Below are 20,087 nucleotides of genomic sequence, written 5' to 3'. Positions count from 1 at the left end.
ACAGACTTAAAATTACCATATCTTTGTCAGAAAGAAATTTCTATAGAAAGTAGGAATTGTTTTGCGTATGTTCATGTTCTGCTAGGGTCACCTCTGTATAAGTGGTTACCTGGTGGCAATTCTGTAACATTTTATATGTTCAAGGCCCTCTTCATAACAGCCATCCTTTAAGTTGCCACAATACACAGGTTTGGCTGTATATCATTCATTGGCTGTGACAGAAAGTCAAACCACAACTGCCTGACATTCAGGGATATAGGGGAATGTCATGACCAAATTCTGTCTCTTTTCAATGCATTCATAAGGTGGATTTCATCATAATAGTACAGAAAAGAGGGCTGACTGTAAGCATTATTATTTATTGTTTAGAGAGATAGCCAACGCAGTACTGTGACTGCACATTACTTTGCAATACTACACCAAAAGACTATTTTCAAGGGTGTGCTACAACCACATGAATTTGACATAAATTCTGAATGTCATTCAGGATTGCAATGCAGTTTGGTACTTATGTAATGAAAGAAATATTATATTTAAATGTTCATAATAAAATTTATTCATAACAAACAATATTTTAGTTTTGTTATGGACTGCCTTTTGGCCTGTTAGGAAAGCAATACAATATGTTCATTTACTTCTCAAGGAGACCTATGCAAATTAGTAAACATCCGATGAGCTTTTTCCAATTCAATAGCAACTACATGCAATTTTTTACATGCTTTGACAATGTTTTGAGCATGGTGTATAAAAATCCTGTTATTGTGAGACCATGTCACCCACGTGCGCCCTCTTGTGTTGGGAGGTGTCTGTATAGGTGGCAGTATGCAGTGATCAAGCCCCACCACTGTTCAGCGTTTAATATGCTAAATGATGTTTACAGTAAACTGCAAAAACAGAAACTGCCCGGTTTCTGATACAGTTGTACTCTCAGTGAACTTGAAAGTGGATCAAAGAGAGATGCTATAGTGGTTTGTCAAAGGTCAATTTTTGTTTATGTGAGGTTGAAAGTTCTCACAAAGATTCAAGGAAGCCAGCAGAGGATATGAATGAACACATTTATTGTTTGTAATGAGTAATATTTCTGAGAATTGTAATCCAATGTAATATTCTAAAATGCAAAGTTTGGTCTAATTTTTATTGAATGTAGAACTATTCCTGACATCAGAGTGTTGCCTTGTAACAGCAAGAGTGAAAATAAACCATCTGGTGTAGTTTTTATCTCTTGATGTCTGCTGAGAAATTTTCAATCAACTTTTCTGCTCTTCTTCTGAGTGAGAAACTATGGCTTTTTCAATGGTAATCTTTACATCCCAAATTTTCAATCTTATAAAATTTCAAAAAAAAGTAGGTTGTCTCATCGTTGTGATATTTGTAATTATTATTTTGTATATTAATTTATACTTCTGGTGCGAAATACTATTTTTTTCCTGTCATGCCAGTACAAGTTATTTTACTGCCACAGTTTCTTCCAAATTCATTCATCAACTTCTTCATGCATCGCAAAATCCCCCTGCCATTGAAATGAAATGAAAACAAACTCTACTTTGAATATTTGAATCTTTTTATTTCATTCCAAGTAAATGGAGTTAATATAATTATAAATGTTGAAGGGTAAACTTATTCTCCCTATTTTTCAAAGGATAAATAATTGTACAAGTTTCAAATTACAATTGCTGATACATTTAGTTAATACTTCCTTCTCAAACCTAAAATCAAATGAATATTATAATACCCTTCTTCCCAATAGTTACATATTTGTAAACAAAACCATAGTTATTTCTCAAACGTAAATAATATACACTTTGTGATCAAGCTTATCTCATGATCAAAAAATCTGTAACTGTGATACTGAGATTACAGTGGTGAAAACCTGATGGAATTCTTTTAGAAAAATGTTGAAAATTACACTGAAATATTTGAGATCATGATCTCTTCTCTACATTGTATTATGGAAGCAGTGTTTTAGCACCGCTTGATAATATTTTTATACACTGGTAAGTAAAAGTACAAATTCTCTGGGTAAAGTTGATTGCTTCAATGTAAAACATCTGCGAATGGAACCGTATTCTCTTAGTCAACCCCTAGCAAGAATAAAGTGATCCACTTTTCAATACAACAGGGTTGTTCCATTATGTAATACACAATAATATGGGAGCGTCCAGAATGGATGACGCACCAACTCTGGCTTTTCACCATACTTTATATGTACTGATAACGTACAATCGGTTTCAATTTGGTGCCACAACTATGTATGAGGAAGTTTTAGCTTCAGCAAACATCTTCTAACTTTCAGCTGTAATTGTTACTAAAACAGCTACATTGTAGATCAAGTGCAATCAACTGCTCAGCTATTGGTCCAGACAGAGTTGCCCCGTGCTGGTATACTGTAAATGAGTCAGTGACATTCGAAAGGTGTGGTGATACCCAAACTAATCCTGTATATTGATTATACGTACAATGTGTCTGTCTCACATAGAGTGTTGTGGCACTGAATTTCAACCCACTCTAAAGTGTTTGTTGCACATTACTCCACTTCCTGTCCATAAATCAAGGCACTTAAAAGCAGAAGGCTGAAATTCTGCCTGTTAAACCCCCCTCCCCTTAGTCCCCTCCCCCTGCAGACCATTTGTACATCATGGCCCAAGCAGCTATCTTCAAGGCATTCTAATTTCAAAAAGCTAGGTTACTGTAAAAAATAGCTCTTCACCCCACCACCATTACACTGTCTAGATTATGAAAGGCACTTATAATAAATTCAGCCATTTAGAAAACATGTTCTGTATTTGGCAAAAATATTCACATCATGGAAGACAAATGTGATTTTGTCGCAGACCACTTGTAAGGGCAGACTTTCATCTGCCATGGTCGTTCTTTTTTGGGTTTCCTTAACTCTTCTATACCTTCACCAATTCTGAATATCTTCATAATTGTTAAACCAATCTTTACTATGATACATGAAGCCAAACTTTTCTTACAGGGAACTGATATGAGCTTGATGTCATGTGTTTCTGCTTTAATACTCCTTTGCCTTCAACACTTTTTGTTTAAGTTAGTACATGCCTTGAAGTGAAAGACTTAAACTGTCGCTCAAACTTTCCTCAATGAAACTTTCAATCATTCTCTCACCAAACAATGAAAAAGTTCAATATTCGAGAAACAAATCGCCTAACATTTACCGATGTTTGAAATTCAAAATGGCTGCCATCCGTGTCTTAACTTTATGAGGAAAAAGTAAATTTTTGCTTTTCAACGAACTAAAAGGGCAATAATTTTGCCTACTCCAAGAGCTTTAAAATGAGCAGATCAACAAAGAATTGTAAAAACTTTAGTCCAAATATGTCTCCAAGGCACATTCTACCTTAACTATGATGCAGACTACAAATAAATTTTGATTTTGATAGGATTATGTCACACACTTTGCTTGGAATGCCTAGCATCCTGAACTGTGAATACCACAAATTACAAGTCAGTTTGGAAATTTAATCCATCTAGGAATCTTTTCATTGCTGGACTTCCTGACAAAACCTTTAAAAAAAATGGAAGCTTGGAGGAAAATGAAAATTTTCAACCAAAGGCTTTCAACAGGAGCACCTTCGGAATGTTACAAATAGCACCTGATAACTTTTGGAAAGTCAAAATTCTCAACTCCACATTCCAAGGCTCGCTATTGGAAACTGGTAAACACAATTTGTTAAAGCATGAACTAAGAAACGCTAGATTGTTTACTGACATGGGAATAGTTCTAAACTGAATGATAGTGTGACAAATGACGCTCTAAAGTCACCAGAAATGACTTATCAAATGAACCAATCAGTGAGCAGTATTCGTTGACCTATAAAAAGTAACAGGTCAGTTGAAGATGAGACTGTGATTCACTAACACAGGGATACATGTTACATAGCGCCCTCACTGGTTGCATTGCGCACCAACTATAATGCTTTGAATTACTTTGTGAACTACAACAGACTTATCCAAACTGTTGATGTTCACTGTGGGTTCATGATAATTTCTTGCATTACGATATGTAACAAACACAAGCTTCAATTCCCTGATAAAGTTAAGCATGGTAAATAATGAACTGTTGAAATAAAATTACATCTTTTTCCAAATATGTACACCAGAAAAGAAATTTTAAAGATAAAAAACATGTACATGCGAATAATATACATAAAAAATAAAAAGAATATAGACACATTATGATGCAGAGAATACAATCCACTCTTTGCACCTCTGTTAAGTAGGATAATCCAAAAGAAAAGTCAATTTTAATTTGGATAATACCATATTAAAGTGTAAAGAGGGGAGGTATTATTAATTTCAATGTACTCATAAGAAAAATAAAATTTATTAAAAGAGAGAGAGAGATGCTGTATTCAAAAACTAAGACCTTTAAAGGTAAACTGTGCTATCAATTGTTGGAAAATAAAGTTGCTGAAAAACTAAGTGTATAACCACATAGCAATTTGGAATTCAAAAGAATTTGCTGATGTGCAGATTTTTTCTGGCATGTGGGACATATTGATATATCAAATAGAAACAAGAATTAGAGAAAATATACATGGGTAATAACTTCTGTCATGTGACAAGATGCATCCAATCAATGAGCAACAATGAGTTGGGCATAATCCAATAAGCTTTAGTGTATATTTCTTTGCATATTTAAATTTAATGATCTTTTTTTTAGCTGAGTTATGCTTGATCTTTTTTATAACTGCAGGTTAACTTGTTCATATCAGGAAATCCATATTTTCTGTCGGTTGTACACAAACATGATCACCATGGCAACCTCACCCTAAGAAGATAATTGACCTTCAGTATTCCACTGCTGATAATCAAAATTATGCCATGTTGGTAACATCAGCAGAATTATTGCTATATCAAAATGATTTACTTATAAATGGTATAAAAACCAATAATATTTTATAATCAGAGTCTTACGATTCTCGAGTAAATCATTGGTGAAAGATTATATATTGCATAATAGGAAAAAAAGCAAACAGTATTTTGATATTAAAATGACATTAAATGTTTGGATTTTGGTTAACTTCATACTCTTGATATGTATAGAGATTATTACTGCCACATTTTATTGGTCAGACGGAACCATAAAAAAATGAAAGACCGCCATAAACAAGGATACATTTAGCATAGATATTATACAGGTAAGATCTTGAGAGACAGGCGAAATTATTAAAATGAAACTGTGCTGACAAACATGGCAAAACAAAGCACGGCAAAATACAGCAAAGCATCTCAGATGTACTCTTAGCTCAGATATAATTTAGTTGTCAGATATAATTGCAAAAGCGAAAATGCATTGGAAAGAATTATAATTGCATTGCAAAAAGTTCTGGCAAAAATAAATTTAACTTCATTTTACTTTACCAACCCTTTTACCACCAGTGGTTTGGCCCAAGCTGTACTTTGTTCAATGCTTAGATTGGACCAGTGCACAGGCAAATCAGGTGAAAAGGTTAAACAGCATAATTTTTTCATTTTTAATCTTTTCTTCTACCTGAAGCTGTACTTTTCTCTCTGTATTGTTGCACAGAAAGCATCTAGGATTGTCCCGAAAGTATTTTTGAATTTTTCAGGCATTTAATAGCATATAGTAGATATACATTGCATTTTAGTATATTCAGTATGACTCATTTTCTTTATATATTTAAAAAGAAAATGCGAAACAAAATAATGTAAATTATAACTTTCTTCGAAGTGATAGATGTATATTTTCTTTTATCATTGATGTCATCAACTGGTTTTCTCTTGTTTGACAATTTCTAGAGTCACTTTTCCATCCGGTAGTTTTTTTAGAATAGTCCAAGCTTCAAAGTGGGTCTTCTCACTCACATCCTCTCCGTTGATCTTGAGGAGAACATCTCCAACGTGTATAGAACCACTTTTCTCTGCTGCTCCCCCTGTTAAGAACAAAATAATAATGAACATGTGAGAAGTGTATAAATTTCTCATCTGGTCGATTGAGGGCGCACTTGATCTTACTTGAAATTTAGTTTCTGAGCTGCATTAGTAATTAAAGCGTAATCAAGTAATTCAGGGGAACTACTTTCAACAAAATCATCAAGTATGAGATTACTTCACAATCTGGGATAAAATTCTTACAAAAATGATTAAACAGAACATAAATTAAAAAAAAAATTATGTTCAGAGTCGTCTCCAATAATTATCATTTTATGAAGTCAGAACTGAGAGATGAGTTGATTTGTACTGAAATTCAAATGGATAGTTGTAGATGTAGTCTTTAATGAAATAGAAAACTCAATTACATTTCAAAGACTTGGGCCAATTTGTGAAATTACATTAACATATTCAGAATTGCAACTCATACCTTATGAGAACAACACGACAAAAAAAACCATGGCAATAAAAGTTGGGAACTGCAAGCTGAGAGGATTTGAAGTCGCAAAATGAAATGCACTGGGGAAAACATGCACACATGTATCTTATCGTAAAATCAAGCATTGTTTAGTGCTTTGAGAATCATGCTTAACATACAGGCACGTATACTGAACAATATAAAAACACAGAAACTGATTACAACGAAATTTCCTTTCAATCTATCTAAATTAGAGTGTGTCAGAATGCTGTAGTATTTCACAATCATGCAAATTAGTGTCAGAAAACTGAAAAAATTGACAATACTCTGAAGAAGAACATACTATTTTATCGATTGGAAACAGAGCGTGTTCTACACACATGTATCACATCGGTCAACGGTTAGTCCAAATTTTTTTGTTAGTTTTCAAATAGTAAGTAGAACATGCATTGCCCCTCTAAGACCAAACTATAAATAGAAGTGCGTCCCCCTGACAAGGAGATCACATGACTTACGCCAAAGCATCAGCTATCTGGTTAGCAGCGAATGAAAGGAACCATGCGAAAGAATGCCATTAGTGGAGCACCCCATCGTATTTTTACAAAGACACTCAAAGCCTTTTTTCATCTACACTTTCATTTAGCACTTGAGTTTACTCAATTCACTGACTATGCCATGAGCAAAGGTTGTTCATTGTTATCAGAAAAATATGCAGGAGAAAACGGAATGATCCATGAAAGGCTGATTATACAGTTTGCAGCCTATTTTTATAATGGCCACAAATTCCCTAATATTTTTATTTCAAACATTTTCAAGTATAGTTGAACCAAACATGGAAAGTGAACATGAATCTTGATTATAATTTTTCCTGCAAGAATTTATCACTGCAAAAAATGTCAATAATAACATTTGCGGTCTCTGTTATTTTGCTCATGAAAGACTCAATAGAATTATTTTTTCCTGCCTGGCTAAGTCATGCAAATAATTTGGTAGTATTTAAGTTAACTGGGCCTTTGTACCACAGCAGCAAATCTCATTATGATGGTGAAATTATCTGTCTGTCCTTCATTCTGATGTAGAAGCCAAACGTTGCAGAAAGGGAATAAGAAAAGCAAAAGAACCACAGAAGTTTCAGTGCAGCAAAAAAAAATCATTTACAAAATAACAAAGATTTAAATGTGACTACCTTAATTTGTGGATATGAGATAGAATTTCAAGCAACTCAATTTTGACAGTATTTGATAAATCATTATCGAGTAACCACAAACAAGACACATCACAATTGTGAAAAAAATTCGAACACACAGGTTTATCACAAAATGAGTATTACTTTTTTCACCAAAATAATAGAACTTATTAAGGAGGGAGGTTTCTGGATTATCAATATTTTTGCATTGGCAGGAAAGAAAGGCACAGAAAATAGCAGAATTTGTCTGATGCATTATTGAAGTTCTCTAACATAGTAAATAATATTTTAAGCAAGTAGCACCATGGTCTTACTTGGGCATAAAATATGCCATTCTTTTTTTATCCTGTTGCATTTCTAAAAGCAGGTTGCCTTTCTTTATGCATTATTCAAATACGGCATGATTGTCACACAGAATTCAACATAATTTTCACAGTACATGCATTACATCCCACTTCGTTTGATGTATTTGCTTTGCTTACATTTGGGACATGGCTGTGGTAGAAAGTCGAAAGCAACATTTCAAGACACAGAAACACCATAAAATCGGAGTAAAAGGATTAAGAAGTTTCTCAGCTAGTGCAAATTTGCATATATGCTTGCTGCGATAAGTTGTACAGTAAAAATTAAATAAGTTGTACAATTGAAATGAAAACAAAACTTCAATGTAAATCAAAGTCTGGGAGACTGATCAATATTTAAGTGCTTCATTTCCCGTCTGAAGTCATTGCACTAACCTGTGAAAACTCTTTTAACTGTGATTGGAACATCCCCTTTGGGTGAGTTCTTGCCACCTTCCAGACTGAATCCAACGCCAGCGACTCCCTTCTCTAGTTCCACAGTAACTGCTTTTCCTTCTGTTATCTTGGCACCTGCGGACAATGCAATATGTAAATCAATGTTACTTTTTTTCTAACATCTGTTTTGTTGGAGACAACAAGTGTAATAGACATCTGTTTTGAAGTCTAAGTATGATCTATCGGCTAGTATGAAACTATAGCACTGATTTTAAAACTGCAGTGACAGAGCCAGTGGAAGGCATTAAGATTCTGGGCTTGGCGAGTTTTAAGTTTACAGTCACCTGCACGATGGTTCGATTGGAAATAGCTGATTTTTTGGTTTGATGAGCTGTATAGTATGAGAAATAACAGTAGTATTTTATCTCAGGCAGGCAACTTCCCTGCCAGGATATCTGGTTGTCATTTTCCACATAATTCCAACGCCGACTGTACAAGTTTGTAAGCATTGACAGTAGGGAAGACAACAATGCCAAAATTATATCTATTTCTCTGCTAGACAACTAACTAGAGCTGTTAGGAAAACGGGAGGGGTGATGTGGATGATGAGTTCATAGTTGTTGTCCTCCTTAGTTTTGGTTTTACTATCAAAGTGTAACTCATACCACAGGGTCCTCGAGCTCCGATGATGATGGTGATTAAACATTTAAAAATGAAGAAAAATAAAAATATATTTGGACTCAGTAAAGTTGTTGTTGTTGTTGTTGTTGTTATTGTTGTTGTAGTTGATAGTATTTGCAGAAAAGGACAAATTATGCGCTGCAAAATTCAATACAGCCTCACTGTACACATGGAGGTAAGCTACCTCCATGCTATACACAAGCGCTGCAAAATTCAATACAGCGATATTGATGATGATGATGATTAAATATTTAAAAAGGGAGAAAAATAAAAATTTATTGGACTCTGTAAATTTGTTGTTGTTGTTGTTGTTTTATTATTGTTGTTGTTGTTGTTGATAGTATTTGCAGTAAAGAACAAAGTATGCGCTGCGAAATTCAATACAGCCTTACTATACTATGCGCTGCAAAATTCAATACAGCCTAACTATACATGTGCGTTGCAGCTAGCCTAACTATACTATGCGCTGCAAATTCAATACAGCCTAACTATACATGTGCGTTGCCGCCTAACTATACTATGCGTTGCAAATTCAATACAGCCTAACATTACCCAAGGGTTGTCACTTCATTGCCACACACTTTTTTTTCAATCGCCAAAAATGCACCTAGCAAGCATCGAAATTGGTAAAATTCGACGTAGGGTCAAAGCACATTGGTCCTTCTCAATCATACTCAAACATTTTTACCTCTTACCGATGAAAAGTCGAGAAATCAGCAGGTTTTTCGGCGCATCTGGTCGTCTCTTACATTCCAGATTTAAAAGACCGCGCGGTACATTAAGTCAAGTGGGCGCATTTCAAATCGAACCAATAGCTGAGCCCGTACTGAATGAATGGGCCCGACGTGAAAACCCGGCAGTAACGTAAGTTTCTCACGTCTTTGGAAAGAACTTTCTCTTGCTATGGGTGAACTGCAACTGTTAAAGTTACCAGAATTTCATACGCAGACAGTGTCACCCATAGTCTTCAAAAGACGTAAGAAACTTACGTTACTGCCAGGTTTTCACGCTGGGCCCATCCAGCTCTGCTATTGGTTCGATTTGAAATGCGCCCATGTGACTTAATGTACCGCGCGGTCTTTTAAATCTGGAATGTAAGAGACGACCAGATACGCCGAAAAACCTGCTGATTTCTCGACTTTTCATCGGTAAGAGGTAAACATGTTTGAGTATGATTGAGAAGGACCAATGTGCTTTGACCCTATGTCGAATTTTACCGATTTCGATGCTTGCTAGGTGCATTTTTGGCGATTGAAAAAAAAGTGTGTGGCAATGAAGTGACAACCCTTGGGTAATGTTAGGCTGTATTGAATTTGCAACGCATAGTATAGTTAGGCGGCAACGCACATGTATAGTTAGGCTGTATTGAATTTGCAACGCATATTATAGTTAGGCGGCAACGCACATGTATAGTTAGGCTGTATTGAATTTGCAACGCATAGGCCATAGTATAGTTGGGCGGCAACGCACAGGCTGTAATGAATTTTGCAGCGCATTGTATAGTAAGGCTGTATCGAATTTCGCAGCGCATACTTTGTTCTTTTCTGCAAATACTATCAACAACAACAACAACAATAATAAAAACATCAACAGCAACAAATTTACAGAGTCCAATATATTTTTATTTTTCTCCATTTTTAAATATTTAATCATCATCATCATCAATATCGCTGTATTGAATTTTGCAGCGCATGTGTATAGCATGGAGGCAGCTTACCTCCATGTGTACAGTGAGGCTGTATTGAATTTTGCAGCGCATAATTTGTCCTTTTCTGAAAATACTATCAACTACAAAAACAACAACAATAACAACAACAACAACAACAACTTTACTGAGTCCAAATACATTTTCCTTCATTTTTAAATGTTTGATCACCATCATCACCGGAGCTCGAGGACCCTGTGCTCATACTGCAAGGAAAGATATTCTGACTTTATTAATAATAGATTTATCAGATTATCTAATGTTCCACATAACTCATTGGCAATATAATGTGTAAACTTTTCAACAATTCCAAGCTCTGGGCTTGATTAAATGTACCTCCCCACTTCAAAATCACTCACCTTCTGGTTTCCATGGTGATGATTTCTTGGACACGACCAGCACAAAGTAGCTGCGGTCCACTTTGAGGTAGCCATGGGCCTGTGCATGGGTGACGCCTTGCAGTGATTTGCCATTAATGGACAGTAGTCTGTCTCCAGGCTGAAGCCTGCCCTCACGGCTGGCCAGACCACCATGGATGACTCGGTGTACCTGTGTAGAGAATATATTTTTATAATTTGTGTATTTTATCACAGAAGTGCTGATAACAGATACTGGATTGAATGGTAGAGTTAGTCTCTTCAAGGCTTGCCACAACTGAAACTGCCAAAAAAGCATAACGTTACCTTAATTTTTTAATATGCCTGAGTGTTGGTTGTATGAAAAGTCTTCAAAACTTGCACGAGCAAAATTTTGTGTTCAAACACAAACTTTTACTCATGATAATAACAATAATTTTGCTTGATTTTTCCAACTCTGTCAGACAGGTATAGTGAAATTCTAAATGGCATAGAGCAAATACCAGACTGAGTGTGTTTAGCTCAGGTCAGCGATTTGGCAAGTGCTTCCATGGGTTTCACACAGTAGTTTTGCCAGATTTCCTTGGTATATTTCCAAAACCATTTTTCCATGTTCCCTGAACCCAAGCAACAGCACTGAAAATCTTACTGTGATGTCTTGAATTTCCTGATCTGATCCACCAGCTATGGTCAATCCTAGTCCCTGGTGTTCGTCGTCCTTGCGTAGAACCACCACCATCAGGCTGTCGTCATGCATCTCTTCAATAGACTGGTTGGCCTCCTCGATCAGCTGGGCCAACTCCCCTGTTGTCAGAAGCACAGTTGATCCTGAGCTCTCAGAGAGTCGACTTTCAGTGTCATTGTCAGTGTCAACGCTCCGTGGGCTATCTGCAGTGGGAAGGCAGGTGGGGAGATGGGAATGGGGAGAGTTGAAATGGAAGCAGAGAGGCATGCATAAAGCGTACAGCCACAGTTCACATAAATGCCACCCAGGTGTTAAGCCTATTGTAGGTGTACATTTTACCCAGATATTGACTCTTCCATGATGAGAAATGATAATGCATAGTCATGAGCTCAAAATTTTCTCTTGTTTTACTTATTCAGTATATATTACTGAAAGCGAGAGGATGAGGATTGTTACTGTATCGAGGCAGCATTGATTTTTTACGCAGATACAAGAATTGCAAGATGTTTTTTTGAAAATTTTCAGTAGTTTGAGAAGAATGCAACCCCACCAGAAAGTGATATACTGGATGAGTGCTTAGAAAGTTAATGCATTTTCTGAAGGTGACTTTAGATGTAACATGTAATATGGTTGGAAAACTGATTGTTCTTAGTGTTACGAGATACTTTGCAACTTGCGAGGGTCAATATTTCTGTGATAATTAAGACATACAGGTATGTTTGTCGTGTCACAGTTTCATATCATGTTGAGGGTCCAAATAACATATTTAAGAATGGATCAAAAATTTTACAGTCAGAAAAGTATTGAACATTGATGAGTGTGGTGCCCGTAACCAGATTGCAGAGAAACTGAACACAGTTGTTAAAGGATACCATGGGTCTCTCATGCAGGACAAGTATTTTTGGTGGATAACATGCAAATATATGTATTTGTATATCTTATGCATATTTTAGGCCTATTAAAGTCACTTATTTGAAATAGAGTACTGAACTAAATATGTCATTCTTTATAGACTGAATGTGTAAATAAAGTTATAAAATACTGGGGCTCAGGGCATGGATTTGTGTGAAACAAAGATCATACCGATATAGGATGGAATGAGTGACTTCATGTGTAATAAGCTCTAATGACGTGTAAACTGATTGTTTTCACAAAATGTACTGGAGTTAGTATGTCACAACAGTGTCAAACATTGGAGTTAGAAAAAAACACAATTATGCTGCAAACTATATTGTTGTTAGTAGAAAAGCCTATATTTAGTATTTAAACGTATGAGATTCGTTGGGTAGAGGACACTGCAAAGAGACAGTGAAACGTGATAATGAATTATATGTACAAACTAATTCCTTTAAAGTTGTCAAATTATACATCACATCAAAAATTTTATTATTCTTCATAGACTTAACACAGGGTTGGCGGCCATTTTGCATTTCAAAGTGTTGGTAAATATTAGGTAATCTGTTTCTCTATTACCAAAGTTTGCGAAGTGACCCCCAGATTTTGATTTTTGATTTTCAAGGGGACTGGTTTAATGTGTCTGTAAAGAAAATTTGGGCAAACGTTTATGACTTTCAATTTAAAGGCATGAACTACCTTAATGGAAAAATTTTAGTTCTCTTAGGTGCCCTTCCATTGAGCTTGTGAAGCAACTGGACCCTTTAATATTATGTTGATTTGTGATGTTGTTCAGTTTGGGGGCAGTGTTTTTTCAGTCTTGCAGTCTCTCTCACCTGTGTAGTGGGCTTTTTTCCAGTCAAACGGCCTTGGTGATGATCTGGCTCTGTCGTCATCCAGTGTTGCTCCATCAGAATCGCTGCCATTGCCTGATCCAATGTCACTTAGACGCAGGCGTTGGGAGGTATACGGTCTTGGCGAAGAGGATGGACTGTCTTCAGTTGTTCTGGATCTCCAGGAATATCGGTTTGTCAGGGGTGTGGAAGTCTTCATGGACACAGCCTCGTCTGTTGTCATGGGAGGTGGACTAGTCGGCAGTTCAGGAGCGCTTTGGTCAGATTGCCCTGGTGAAGAAAGTCTTTCATACCTCACATCCATGGGAGTGGACCATCTTCTTTCGGATGGTGTCGTGGAGGGCCTCTGAGAAGGCTTACCATACCTATACCGTACAGGTGGTTCTGAGGTTGCAGATTTGTCATCCTGATCCACTGAAGCTGACTTTCTGTCAGAAAATGCAGCTCTTTCATACCTGTGTTGTGTTGGCCCTTCCTGTGTAGCTGGTTTTTCACCAATTCTGGGAGCTCTGCCATATCTACGTTCCAGTGGGATTTCTCTAAATGAAGGCTTCTCTCCAGATACTGACGTGTCTTCAGACTTTCTGAGATACCCTGGTTCCAGAGGTGAGGCTTTTAATGAATCACTCGTAGATGTTCTAGGGTACCTTTTCTCTGTGGGCGAATTTATCGCAGATGTTCTCAGAATCCTTTGCTCCAAGGGAGATGCAGAGGTTGAAGAGTCTATGGATGATCTCAGGTATCGACGCTCAAGAGGTGACGCTGATGAACTATCATCATTCAACGGAGTCTTCTGTAGTTCTGCAGGAGATTCTTGACTCTCTATCCTGCTTGATGGCCGATCTGTAGATAGTCGTCCCTGTCTGTAGTCAAGTGATACTGGAGTGGACCACCTGTTTTGCGGTGGCGTAGAGTACTGCTTTGGAGTTCGTCTGCGAACGACATCTGTTTTTGATGTCAAATCTGAGGAGGTGGCTGCTCTTGTTGGAACATAGCCACCTCTCACTGGCTCCGGTTTTTTCCTCAGTGTAACATATTTGTACGGATCTTCAGCATTCGGTGCAGGTGCCCAGGCTGCATTTACATCTTTCGCTGCTTGCGAACCGGATGGAGACATGCTTTCCTTTAACATAGCCTTCCTCTGTGCTGCTACCTCAGCAGTCATGTCTTGCGCAGGTTTGTCAGAAGGATTTTCTTTAGCCTCTGCTACTGGAGTCGATTGCGGAGTCTCTGTCTTGTTGGATTGGAAAAAGTGATAACCTTTCTTTGTAAGAGGGGAGGGTAATTTCCCAGCAGATGTCACATTGTCCTTTGGTGACACAGTAATGTTTATAGGACTGGTCTGTTTATCAGTTTCTGGAAAAACAGGTTTTTCAATGGTAGATGCTGGCAATGGCACAGTGGACATTGGTTTGTTGTCTCTGCCTTGAGTCAAGTTTGATGGAACATCTCCTGGTGCAGCTTCACACTCAGTGCTTTCAATTTTACTGACCACAGGGAGTTCTTCTGCAGCAGACTCCGGTATTTGCGTTTCTTTAGTTTCATCTGGCAGAACATCAGGTTTCACACTCATTTGAACTGTTGAATCCTTTCGGTCAAGACTCTCTTCAGAAGCTACTTCTAGTCTCTCAACCTCCATGGTTTCCAGTGGTGGCGCTGTGTCAACAGTGTGTACAGCTACATTTTCAACGTAAGTGTGAACCACTATGGGCTGGACTTCAGCTTTAGGTTCAAGATTTTCACCCAGTGGCTTGCCAGCATCAATGTTCACTGATTTACTCTCTTTTTCAGTTTCTATAATTTCAGGTTTTACCTGCTCGGAAATTTCAGAATCATTCGATGACTGTACTTTTGTGTCAGTTGTTACTGGTTGACTTGAACCAGAAAGTGACTTTGATCTTTCAGAGGGAGGTTCTGATCTGCTGACTGCCTTAGGCTTATCTGTTTCCTTATCCTTTGCCGGGACTGATATTCTTGGGAATTCCATTTTTGGCAGGTATCTGGACCCTACTTTACTTCTTTCGCTCGGTGACTTGGGCGAATCTTCCTTTTTCTTTTCCACAGGTCGCAGACTTGTGAGACTGAACTTCAGACTGAATCTTGTGGAGGAAGATGGGGAGGGTTCACCGGAGCTCTTGAGAAACAAAGTAGGCGGGGTCTTTTTTGTGGCAGACCTGGGGAGTGTCGAACTTGGACTACTATGGGAAGATGGTTTATTTGGTATGGTGAGACCCTTCAGCTTCGGTCCACCGAGTCTTGTTGGCTCGTTCAGTGGAGACTGTATTTTGGCATCAACAGTCTTCAAGGGTGGAGCAACAGTTCTTGGCGTGCTGGATGTCGAAGAGGAAATGTTGCTTTCAGAGTCACTTGTGCTGACAGACTGTTTTGTGTCAACTTCAGCGGTGATCTGGTCTTGAGTTAGCTCTGTAAGCTGTTCGCTGGCATTCTGCAGGGCAATTTCTACAGTACTTGCCTCAACAGTGTCGATTGCAGGTTCAGTGCTCTCATCTGCTGTGATTTCTTCATCAGCTAAATCATGCACAATGTCATCAGTTAAAAGCACATCGTCAGTGTCTACGCTTGGAGAATCAAACATGGGTGGAGGACATGCAGGTAATGGAGGGGCGTCATCCAGGTTAATGTTCTCATCAAGCACTGGGCTTGGAACTCTGAAAGCTTCACCTGTACCACCCTCAGGTATTGATGGTGCCACATCTGCAACAGGAGGAGTGGTTGGCAGAGGTGGAGGAACATCAGACAGGTCAAAGGTTTCATCATTTGAAACATCTAAATTAATCTCAGGCAAGAGTTCAACACTTGGAATAGTGGCAATAGAAATGGGAGGCTCATTTTGTGGTACCTCAGGCAAGCTCTCTACATTTTCAATTATGTCCACAGAGGGCGCTGTCACCTCACTATCAGTTGGTGCTACGATCTCCTCAATGGTACCTGTTCTTTCACCCTCATCATTATCGTCCTTTTCAGGTTCTGATTGAGGTTCTGCAATTAGAGTCTGTGGTGGCAATGATGCTGGTAATGATGGTGGTGTGACTGCTGTTGTGCTATCTTCCAAAGTAGCCACACTGCTGGAATCACTTGATGAGGAATCTCTCCTTTCAAGTTGTGCCTCTGTGACCTCCACTTCTATTATTTCTTGCTGTTCCTCACTTTCAGAGGCAACGCCACTCACACTGGTGTCGTCTTCCTCCACCACTTCAACTGTTATGTCCTCAGACACTGATGTACCTTCACTGACGCTTGTGTCAGCTTTGTTTTCTTCATCTTGCGGAGGTTTTTCATCTGTGACTGAAGACTTCTCACTGACACTTGTATCCGCGGAGTGATTAGCAACATCAACGATTGTCGCTGCTTCATGTATGATGTCCTCCTCCAATGGCATTTCTCTGTGCACTGTTTTTTCAACTGTTGCAACATGTTCGTCTGGCAACTGTTGCACTGTGTTGGAGGCTGTCTGATACTGTGGTGGATGAGGAGGTGGGGTTTCGTATAATGAGGAATTGGGGGTCATGGATGTTTCAAAGTGAGTGGAGTCAGCACCTGGGGTTTCGTATAAAGAAGAATTGGGTGTTTGAGAATCATACTGAATTGGTTCCTTGGGAGGTGTGGAAAATCCAGTACGTCCATCAGATGAGATATCATATAAAACAGACTCCTGGGCTTCTGGGGAGTTTATGTCAAAATCATCCTGAACTTCATAAACTACAGCCACAGCAAAATGAGTTCCATCATCCTTCCCTTCAGCAACAGGCTTGGGTGTGCTTTGTGAATTAAGTACACCGTTTTCATTCATAGGCACTTTGGTAGCTTCCTGAGTGGTTTTGTCTGCCTGTGGACTGTACGTAGGCGTTGCATAGAACACTCCATCCCTTTGCCTTAGTCGTTCATAGGTCCTTCTCTGGGGACTGGTTTTCTTCTCCTGTGGTGAAGGCTGTTGCGAATCCTCGCTGGTGTCATATCCTCTGGCAGGCTGCAAGTGTGGGTTCAATGGCAACCTCTGTACAACAGTCTTGGCTTTCCCTTTGGCTTCCTGGCTGCCTGCATCAGCAGTAACATCATGGTCTTCAAGATTTCTCGACTTTCTGAACCCAGGCATGGATGGCAATTTCCTTCGCATGACAACGTTCCCAAATATTGAAGCCTTGTCTTGCACAGACAGGTCACTTGGATCGTTCTGTTCTTTCCTTCTGGATCTTAAAATCCTGTCTGAGGAATTGGTTGGTTTACTTTTGTCTGATAGGTCTCTTCTCAGAGGTATTGATGGTAATGTCCGTTTTTCAGTCCAGGCTGACCGTGCATCCAGATCCCCAGCAGAATCTTGTGAACGAGCCCATGGAGCAGTGCGAACTGGTATAGTAGCCCTAAGGGACCTTTGAAAATCAGTGGTTGAATTTTTAGATTCCTCAGGCGGAGAGTAACTTAGTTCACTTGTTGTTTGAGAATTTCTCAAGTTGTTATTTTGTTCCTCTTTCACACGATTGACTTTGATATCAGTAGAAGATATTGGACTGCTTGGCACATTTGTTTTATCAACTTTTCCGGAATTTGGTGGTTTATTGGTTGGAATTGGTGGGGGAGATGTACTTGGACATCTTCTGTCCGGAAATTCATGTCCATCAGGAGGCATTCTTGGTGACAGTGGAGTCGAATCTGCACTGTCTAAGGATTCTGATTTCTGATGGTAAAGACTTGATTTGTCCTTTGGTGACTGGTCAACTTCGCCTTGCCAAAAACTGTCTCCTGAGTCTGCATTGACGGTTGACGCCGCAATGACCTGGCTGTCCCCGTCACTGGTGAAGCCAACCGGAGGTTTGATCAGTGTTCCCTGTTCCTCTGAAGGCAAAGCATCCTTGTTACTGTCCATGTACTCATCTGAGCCTTTCACCTGAGTGTCAACAAGATAAAACGGTTCTTCATCATTCACTGATGCCCTGTTTGGCACAGGGGGATCTGGCGGAATTGGGGGCGCCTTCTTTCTAAATGGTGATGGAGGCTTTGGCGGTACCGGCGGTGGAACTCGCACAGGAGGCATTTTTCGTGTTACTGGTTTAATCTCTTCCAATGCAGGTTTATCTGTAGTGTTGAGAAAAAAGATTACATCATCACTATCAATTATTTACAATGTTGAAAACGAAAGTCCACGTGTGTATACATTTAATAGCACATACCAGAATGTTAATCAGGCACACAGTAAAGATTATTCTGTGTATATATTCATCACTGAAAAAAGAAACATGGTTTATATGGCAATTACTTACTGGAAACCGCAGAAGACCAACACAAAGAAAATCATTTCTGTTTGTGGCATTACATATAGCTATGCCTATTACACACGTAAACATTGTGTGTCAAGAAGTCTTTGGCAAACAAATGAAGACCTTAATCAGTGGTGCAGCCACAACAGACAGATGCAAATTAACCACTTCAGTGGCAAAAGACAAAAGTTGCCAAGAGTGAACAGTGATTGTTTCTGAATAAGCACTAATTACGAGCTGATGTCATCTACATAGTTGAGATTTTGATAGTCGTGGCCAAGAGTTTTTTGTATACTTCATGAAAAATTGATGAAAACGAATTTTCAAACTGATGAGTGTGATTTCACTGGCATATAGAACTATAAGAGCATAATTCCTGCCTTATGGAGGACAAAATGCTTCAAAAGACTTCTAAATTTTTTTTGTCATGGAACAATTAGAGGGAAATGGATAGTTAAAATACGGGAAGGCTGGTCACAATTCTGACTATTTCCTTTGTTTTTTATCCCTAAATTCCCATGCTACTCATGGTACAGAATATATCCTCTCTCTTCCAAATGGTGAGAGTGGCCTGCCATCTTGCAGTGTCATAAGTATTCAATAAATTTTCAAGCAGTCGTGTAATTACATAATGTAGAAATACAAAGTCAAATAAATGGAATCTTTTGAAAAGAATTCAGTACAAAATGCAATAAAATTGGCATGTTCAAAATTGTTTAGATTATGCTGTCAAAAAAGTATTATATTCAATTGTGGTCTGCTCATACCACACACAAAAGTTTGAATACATTCAGGAGATTAGCATGAGAAACCACACAGGGGCATATTGCTTTTCTTCTTCTAATGAGATAACATTCTTCAAATGTTTGTTGCAACATAAAACATTGTGTCAAACAAAACCGCAGAGGACATGGGAAAAATCTTGTGACAAATATTCTAATGCACAAAGATAAACAATAGATAATAGAAACTGTCTCTGTCAAATACTCAGGCATGTTGATGTGCAACACATATTTCCGGTAATATTCCATTGCCACAATTTCATTTTATCTTGATTGGCGTTGCATCCTTTTCTTCTTTGTTAGTAATAAAACAGTGCAGAAGTGAAAAACACAAACCACAGTAAAACAAAACAAAAACCAATGCAAACAGTGTTTCGTGAGGATTAATGGCACATCATCGAAATTCTTTCCATTTCTAATCCATGATCCGTGCCTTTCCTCATACCCCCACCAAATCACTCAAATACCTGCCATCTGGTCAAACGCCCTCCTCCAACTTCACATGCGGGGGTTATCACAACTCAGCTAGTTGCTGTAGGATGTTTCAGGAGAAGGGAGGGAAAAAAATACAGGGTCATCCCACAGCAGCAAGAAAATAAG

General features: G+C 38.4%; 1 protein-coding gene across 4 annotated transcripts in view; it reads right to left on the bottom strand.

Annotated features, from left to right (window-relative positions):
• Positions 1-1,543: 1,543 nt before the first annotated feature.
• Positions 1,544-20,087, bottom strand: part of LOC139121175 (PDZ domain-containing protein 2-like) — a 33,601-nt gene continuing 15,057 nt past the window's right edge. The window contains exons 5-10 of one of the 4 annotated variants that reach the window (XM_070685858.1): positions 13,415-18,523; positions 11,649-11,887; positions 11,003-11,192; positions 8,258-8,392; positions 6,850-6,866; positions 5,769-5,918 (exon numbers count right to left, since the gene is read on the bottom strand). In XM_070685858.1, the coding sequence (XP_070541959.1) occupies positions 6,859-6,866; positions 8,258-8,392; positions 11,003-11,192; positions 11,649-11,887; positions 13,415-18,523 (5,681 nt within the window). In that variant the 3' untranslated portion in view covers positions 5,769-5,918; positions 6,850-6,858. Of the gene's footprint in view, positions 5,919-6,849; positions 6,867-8,257; positions 8,393-11,002; positions 11,193-11,648; positions 12,980-13,414; positions 18,524-20,087 lie in introns of all 4 variants that reach the window. The other 3 variants (XM_070685856.1, XM_070685857.1, XR_011549239.1) reach the window with 3 other exon arrangements.

Source organism: Ptychodera flava, chromosome 21, assembly GCF_041260155.1.
Source record: "Ptychodera flava strain L36383 chromosome 21, AS_Pfla_20210202, whole genome shotgun sequence".
NCBI lineage: Eukaryota > Metazoa > Hemichordata > Enteropneusta > Ptychoderidae > Ptychodera > Ptychodera flava.
This window is presented reverse-complemented; position numbering and strand designations above follow the sequence as displayed.